The 8,431-nt window shown below is 53.0% G+C and overlaps 1 protein-coding gene across 1 annotated transcript; it reads left to right on the forward strand.

Moving 5' to 3' along the window:
- Positions 1–2,087: 2,087 nt before the first annotated feature.
- On the forward strand, positions 2,088–2,636 carry LOC141042925 (uncharacterized). The gene is made up of 2 exons (XM_073511837.1): positions 2,088–2,246; positions 2,337–2,636. Exons 1-2 carry the CDS (start codon positions 2,088–2,090, stop codon positions 2,634–2,636), a joined length of 459 nt encoding a protein of 152 aa, XP_073367938.1.
- The last annotated feature ends 5,795 nt before the right edge of the window (positions 2,637–8,431 follow it).

The raw sequence follows: 8,431 nt of genomic DNA on the forward strand, positions 1-8,431 counted from the left end.
AGAAAGGCCGCCGAAGCCAGGGCCGCAGCGGAGCAGGCCAACCCACCCAACCCGCTACGCGCCACGATGCAGAGCCTTCACGTCCGCATTGGCACCGACATCGATGCCTCCGACATCGCCGAGGCCCGGATTCGTGTCGACGAGGACCGCCAGCGCCTGCCGGACCTCACCGAGACGCTCGCCGCCATGTAGTGCCGCCTCGACTCGGCTCAGCTGGAGTGCAACGCCGCCTACGGCTTCATGTTGGACACACCCGAGCCAAGCCGGGTCGCCGACGTGCGGGCCCGGGGCAGCGCGATCGGGCGCGCCTTCGGCATCATCCCCCCCATCTACGAGACTCCCGTGAAGAACATGCGGTCCGCACATGCGGCCATGGTCAGCCTGGATCAGCTCGCAGGAGAAGAGCTGCAGGACCGCCTCAAAAGGGTGAACGACCTCCTCGCTGCGGCCAACGCACAGCAGGACCGCCTCAACCAACTCGCCAAGCCGGCAGGATCCGGCTCCGCCCGCGTTGCCGGACCCGGCGACCACTAGAACACAGCGTCTTCACCACCTGGCGAGGCGCACACCGGCCGCACCCGGACCTGGCGCAACCCCGCCCCGACGACTACCGGCGGCTTGGGCGACGAGCCGGTCTTGGAGGTCCGACGCCGACTCGACCCCCTGCTCCAACCCGGCTGACGTTCGACTGCAGCCGGCCCGGCCCCCCGTGGCGCGGTCACTGGCCGGCTGGCCCCGCGCGCCATCGACCACACAGACGCCCGCCACCGCCTCGACCGACTCTCCCTCTCCCAAGAGCTGGAGGAGACCGTCCCCGTCGGGCCGGCGTGCTTCGGACCACGCATCCGGGGTGAGCCCTTTACTAAAGGGTTCACGCTCCCCCGCGACACCCCCATGTACAACGGCACCGTGAAGCCGGAGGACTGGCTCACCGACTACACCACCGCCATCGGCATCGCCGGCGGTAACCACCGCCTCGCTGTGCGCTACGCGCCTCTCATGTTCCAGGGGTTGGCCCGCACCTGGTTGAACAGTCTGCCGACGGGCAGCATCAACGCGTGGGTCGACTTCGACCAGGCCTTCATGCGCGACTTCACCGGCACTTACAAACGACCCGGCCGCCCCAATCAGCTCGCCATGTGCGTGCAGGGGGCGGCGGAAACCGGCCGCGAGTACCTCGCACGCTGGACCGAGCTCCGGAACAGCTGCGAGGGCGTCCAGGAAGTCCAAGCGATCCAATACTTCGTCAACGGATGCCGGGATGGCACCCTCCTCAAGCACAAGCTCTTACGCTCCGAGCTGGCCACCATGGCCGCGCTCATGGTGACGACGGAAAAGTACGCCAACGCCGACTCCGCCATGAAGATCCCGGTGGCGATGGATGAAGCCGGCAAGGCAAAGACGATTCCCCCTCCGAAGCCGGCCGGCGATGGAAGCCGGCAGCAGCACAACCAGCAGAACCACAAGCGCAGGGCCGATCAGCCGGCCCAGCGCTACGACAACTGGCTCGTCGCGGTCGCCGAGCAGGCGCCTGCGACTGACCTGGCCGCCAAGCGTCGGCAGACCGGCAAGACGACGTGGCAACCCGCCATGAGTTTCGAGGAGATGCTCGACGCCCCCTGCAAGCACCACAGCGGTTCAAGGCCTTCAATGCACATGCTTCGGCAGTGCACCATCACCAAGCGCCTCCTGAGGGGCGACATCCCGCCTCCTCCGGCCCCAGCTCCGGGAGCGGGGCAGCCGCCTCCGCCTCCACCGCCGCCACCGACTGGCGGCGCGATGCGCGACGACGTCTACACGGCCCAGAACGCGACCTATGTCGTCTTCACCAGCCTCAGCGACGACAAACGCAGTGAGCGCCTCCTTCGGCAGGAGGTGAACACCGTCATCCCAGCCAAGTCGGAATACATGCACTGGGCGGAGCGCCCGGTCACCTGGACTCGGGAGGACCACCCGGCCGTCATGCCGAACCCGGGTGGTTACGCCCTCGTCCTCAACCCCACCATCGTTGCACCTCGGCGCACGTGCAAGTTCTCCCAGGTTCTCATCGACAGCGGCGCAACATCAACATCCTCTACCGCGACACCATGACCAAGCTCGGCCTTAAGGCCAAGGACCTGGAGCCAACCCGGACGATCTTCCACGGCATTGTCCCCGGCCTCTCCTGCTCTCCAATCGGCTGGGCCCGGCTCGACGTCCTGTTCGGCGACAGCGACCACATCCGACGTGAGCCGCTCTGGTTCGAGGTGGTGGACCTGACCAGCACGTACCATGCGTTGCTGGGCCGGCCCGCGCACGCCAAATTCATGGCGGTCCCCCACTACGCCTACCTGAAGATGAAGCTGCCGGGTCTGAAGGGCCTCATCACCATCACCGGCGACTGCCGCAAGTCCATAGAGTGCGCCCGAGATGGCGCCAAGCTGGCCGAGTCACTGGTCGTAGCCGAGGAGCGGCGCCAACTCAACTCGATCGTCGCCTTGGCCCAAGAGGCGTCGGCCGCGCCGATCCCAGCCGAGGAGCCGGCCGACGAGGCCTCGTTCAAGCCCTCCAAGGAGACCAAGAAAGTGAAGCTGAACCCGGAAGACCCCAGTTGCAGCAAGTACATTGTCGTGGGCACCCGCCTCGACAGCAAATAGGAAGGCGAGCTCGTCGACTTCCTCGGTGAGAATCGGGACATTTTTGCATGGACCCCAAAGGACATGCCGGGTATCCCAAAGAAGTACGCCGAGCACAAACTCCACGTCCGCAAGGACACCAAGCCTGTCCGTCAACCCATGCTACGTTTTTCCGAAGAGAAGAGAAGAACCATTGGTGAAGAGGACGCCAAGCTCTTGGTGGCCGGCTTCATCATGGAAGTGTTTCACCCCGAGTGGCTGGCCAACCAAGTCCTTGTCCTAAAGAAGAACAAGACCTGGCGCATGTGTATCGACTACACCAGCTTGAACAAGGCCTGTCCCAAGGATCCGTTCACCCTCCAGCGGATCGACCAAGTCATCGACTCCACTGCCGGGTGTGAGCTCCTGTCCTTCCTGGATGCTTACTCCGGCTATCACCAGATCAAGCTGGACCCGGCCGATGCCCTGAAGACGTCTTGCATCATGCCCTTCGGGGCGTATTGCTACATCACCATGTCGTTCGGCTTGAAGAATGTCGGCGCCACCTTCCAGCGCTGCATGCAGAAATGATTGCTGTCGCAACTCGGCCGCAATATCCATGTCTATGTGGACGACATCATGGTGAAGACCAAGCAGCATCTCCGCTCCTCGATGACCTGAAGGAGACCTTCGCCAACCTGGGTGAGTACAAGGTCAAGCTCAACCCGGAAAAGTGCGTTTTCAGCGTCCTGGTCGGGAAACTACTCGACTTCCTCATCTCGGAGCGCGGCATTGAGGCAAACCTGGAGAAGATCAAGGCCATCGAGCGCATGCGCAAGCCGGCTCGATTGCGTGATGTCCAGAAGTTCACCGGCTGCTTGGCCTCGGTCAGCCGGTTTCTCAGCCGGCTGGGCGAGAGGGCCTTCCCCCTGTATCAGCTGATGAAGAAGACGACGTCGTCCGAATGGAACGACCAGGCCAACGAGGCCATCCGCGCATCCTGTGCTATGGCGACTCGGACCTGGTGGTGCAGCAGTGCTCCGACGAGTGGGACGCCCGCGACCCCAACATGGCGAGCTACCGCTTCCTTGTTCAGAAGCTATCCGGATTCTTCGCGGGCTGCGAGTTCATCCACGTCCCGTGCGCGGAAAATTAGGCAGCCGACACGCTCGCCAAGATTGCCTCATCCCGGCAGTCAATCCCGTCTGCCGTTGATAACCCACAAGTGTAGGGGATCGCAACAGTTTTCGAGGGTAGAGTATTCAACCCAAATTTATTGATTCGACACGAGGGGAGCCAAAGAATAGTCTCAAGTATTAGCAACTGAGTTGTCAATTCAGCCACACCTGGATAACTTAATTTCTGCAGCAAAGTGTTTAGTAGCAAAGTAGTGTGATAGTAACGGTAACGGTAGCAAAAGTAATATTTTTTGGTTTTGTAGTGATTGTAACAGTAGCAACAGAAAAGTAAATAAGCGAAGAACAATATGTGAAAAGCTCATAGGCATTGGATCGGTGATGGAGAATTATGCCGGATGTGGTTCATCATGTAACAATCATAACATAGGGTGACACAGAACTAGCTCCAATTCATCAATGTAATGTAGGCATGTATTCCGAATATAGTCATACATGCTTATGGAAAAGAACTTGCATGACATCTTTTATCCTACCCTCCCGTGGCAGCGGGGTCCTAATGGAAACTAAGCGATATTAAGGCCTCCTTTTAATAGAGTACCGGACCAAAGCATTAACACATAGTGAATACATGAACTCCTCAAACTACGGTCATCACCGGGAGTGGTCCCGATTATTGTCACTTCGGGGTTGCCGGATCATAACACATAGTAGGTGACTATAGACTTGCAAGATAGGATCAAGAACTCACATATATTCATGAAAACATAATAGGTTCAGATCTGAAATCATGGCACTCGGGCCCTAGTGACAAGCATTAAGCATAGCAAAGTCATAGCAACATCAATCTCAGAACATAGTGGATACTAGGGATCAAACCCTAACAAAACTAACTCGATTACATGATAGATCTCATCCAACCCATCACCGTCTAGCAAGCCTACGATGGAATTACTCACGCACGGGGGTGAGCATCATGAAATTGGTGATGGAGAATGGTTGATGATGACGATGGCGATGGATTCCCCTCTCCGAAGCCCCGAACGGACTCCAGATCAGCCCTCCCGAGAGAGTTTAGGGCTTGGCGGCGGCTCTGTATTGTAAAACGCGATGAATCTTTCTCTCTGATTTTTTTCTCCCGAACACGAATATATGGAGTTGGAGTTGAGGTCGGTGGAGCACCAGGGGGCCCACGAGGCAGGGGGCGCCCCCCACCCTCGTGGCAAGGGTGTGGGCCCCCTGGCCTTGATTCTTTCGCCAGTATTTTTTATTATTTCCAAAAATAATCTCCGTGGAGTTTCAGGTCATTCCTAGAACTTTTGTTTCTGCACATAAATAACACCATGGCAATTCTGCTGAAAACAGCGTCAGTCCGGGTTAGTTCCATTCAAATCATGCAAGTTAGAGGCCAAAACAAGGGAAAAGGTGTTTGGAAAAGTAGATACAACGGAGGCGTATCAACTCCCACAAGCTTAAACCTTTGCTTGTCCTCAAGCAATTCAGTTGACAAACTGAAAGTGATAAAGAAAAACTTTTACAAACTCTGTTTGCTCTTGTTGTTGTAAATATGTAAAGCCAGCATTCAAGTTTTCAGCACAGATTATGAACTAACCATATTCACAATAATTCTTAGGTCTCATGTTTACTCATGTCAATGGCATAATCAACTAGCGAGCAATAATAATAAATCTCGGATGACAACACTTTCTCAAAACAATCATAATATGATATAACAAGATGGTATCTCGCTAGCCCTTTCTGAGACCGCAAAACATAAATGCAGAGCACCTTTAAAGATCAAGGACTGACTAAACATTGTAATTCATGGTAAAAGAGATCCAGTCATACCCAATATAAATTAATAGTAATGGATGCAAATGACAGCGGTGCTCTCCAGCTGGTGCTTTTTAATAAGAGGGTGATGACTCAACATAAAAGTAAATAGATAGGCCCTTCGCAGAGGGAAGCAGGGATTTGTAGAGGTGCCAGAGCTCGGTTTTGAAATAGAGATAAATAATATTTTGAGCGGCATACTTTCATTGTCAACATAACAACCAAGAGATGGCGATATCTTCCATGCTACACACATTATAGGCGGTTCCCAAACAGAATGGTAAAGTTTATACTCCCCCTCCACCAACAAGCATCAATCCATGGCTTGCTCGAAACAATGAGTGCCTCCAACTAACAACAGTCCCGGGGGAGTTTTGTTTGCAATTATTTTGATTTGATTTGCTTAAAGCATGGGACTGGGCATCCCGGTGATCATCCATTTTCTCGTGAGTGAGGAGCGGTCCACTCCTCTTGAGAATAACCCGCCTAACATGGAAGATACGGACAGCCCTAGTTGATACATGAGCTATTCGAGCATACAAAATAGAATTTCATTTGAAGGTTTAGAGTTTGGCACATACAAATTTACTTGGAACGGCAGGTAGATACCGCATATAGGAAGGTATAGTGGACTCATATGGCATAACTTTGGGGTTTAAGGGATTGGATGCACAGGCAGTATTCCCGCTTAGTACAAGTGAAGGCTAGCAAAAGACTAGGAAGCGACCAACTAGAGAGCGACAACAGTCATGAACATGCATTAAAATTAATGAACATTGAGTGCAAGCATGAGTAGGATATAATCCACCATGAACATAAATATCGTGAAGGCTATGTTGATTTTGTTTCAACTACATGCATGAACATGTGCCAAGTCAAGTCACTTGAATCATTCAAAGGAGGATACCACTCTATCATACCACATCACAACCATTTTAATAGCATGTTGGCACGCAAGGTAAACCATTATAAACTCCTAGCTAATTAAGCATGGCACAAGCAACTATAATCTCTAATTGTCATTGCAAACATGTTTATTCATAATAGGCTGAATCAGGAACGATGAACTAATCATATTTACAAAAACAAGAGAGGTCGAGTTCATACCAGCTTCTCTCATCTCAATCAGTCCATCATATATCGTCATAATTGCCTTTCACTTGCACAACCGAACGATGTGAATAATAATAATAATAATAGTGCACGTGCATTGGACTAAGCTGGAATCTGCGAGCATTCAATAAACAGGAGAAGACAAGGTAATATGGGCTCTTGGTTAAATCAACAATAATGCACATAAGAGCCACTTCAACAATTTAATCATGGTCTTCTCCTACCGACCCTCAAAGAAAAGAAAAGAAATAAAAACTATTTACACGGGAAAGCTCCCAACAAGCAAAAGAAGAACAGGAAATCTTTTTGGGTTTTATTTTTTACTTATTACTACTATAGCAAGAAAAGTAAACTAATTAAAAGCTACAACTAATTTTTTTTGTTTTTCTTAAGGTTTATCAAACACACAAGAAGAAAGCATAAAAAGGAAAAAATAAACTAGCATGGATATTACAATGAAAGAGTATGAGCACCGACAACTAGCAATGAGTGTGTGAACATGAATATAATGTCGGTGAGACATATGTACTCCCCCAAGCTTAGGCTTTTGGCCTAAGTTGGTTAATTGCCACGGATGGCCTGCCGGATATCCAAAGTTATAACTGGGGTCGTACTGAGATGCAGCAGTCATTGGATCGTGGGCTGCGGCTTGGAGGCGAGCTATCTCAGTCCTCCTCTTATACTCTTCCGCCTCCTCTCTAGTTATAAAATATCTCCCTTTTGCCTGAAAGTCAAAGAAAGTAGAAGCAGGGAGAGCGACGTGATAGGTGCGTCGTCTGTCAAAGATTAGTCGGTACTAGAGGAACTGATCGTTCCTCTCAACAAAATGATGACAAACCATAGCCTCATAATCGAAATAAGCAGGAGGTTGTCGGCGTTCTGGGAACGGGGGTCCCCAGACTTGCCTGCCTGCGGCCCACGGCGTGGCTAAGCCAGCAGGCCGTACGGCCCATCTTCATCAACAAGGCATCCAAGACCCTCACGAGGGGCCAAGCCTCGCGAGGCGGACAACACAAGACCCCCTCAGGAGTGGCCTAGACAGGCAGGCTCACGAGGAGCAGAGATATCAAGGCGGGGCAAACCTCACGAGGGTCTCGTGACATGAGCCATGACGATCGACACCAGGCGGGCGCCAGTGTGCGCAGCGTCCTTGTTTCCTCTTTGGTGCTAACGAAGCAGGCACAGGCGAGGAGTACCGAAGCATCAGGCAAAGGTTGCTATATCGGTGCAACGAGACCAAGACCAAAAGGACGGCGAGACGCAGGTCATCGTGGAGCCCAAGACGGCGTCACCACCAGAGCCTTTTGCAGGCGAAGACCACTTTTGTTAGGATAGCTTGTACTAGCTGTCCCCTTCAAATTTGCCCGCCGTTGTTTGCTTCCTTCCCGCTCAATATTTGGGAAGAGGACCAGGGCCTATATAATTAGAGCTAGCCACCACAATGGGGCATCGAGCAGTTCACCCAGCTCTCACCCGCCGAGTCACCAAGCACAAGAACACCTCAACCTCAGGAGGCTGTTCTTCCCTCTGTACTGTTCATCATCAGCCCAAGAGGCAATCCACCACCACACTGGAGTAGGGTATTACACCACAATGATGGCCCGAACCAGTATAAATCTCGTGTCCCTTTGTGTTGTGAGTTCATCGAGTTCGTCCGCGAGATCTTAGCGAGCTAGGGCGTAGATCGGTAGGAGGGAAAGACTTCGCATGCACCCCAGTGTTCGAACCTTAAGGGTTTCCCGGAACCCCACACGA

This window comes from Aegilops tauschii, chromosome 3, assembly GCF_002575655.3.
Source record: "Aegilops tauschii subsp. strangulata cultivar AL8/78 chromosome 3, Aet v6.0, whole genome shotgun sequence".
NCBI lineage: Eukaryota > Viridiplantae > Streptophyta > Magnoliopsida > Poales > Poaceae > Aegilops > Aegilops tauschii.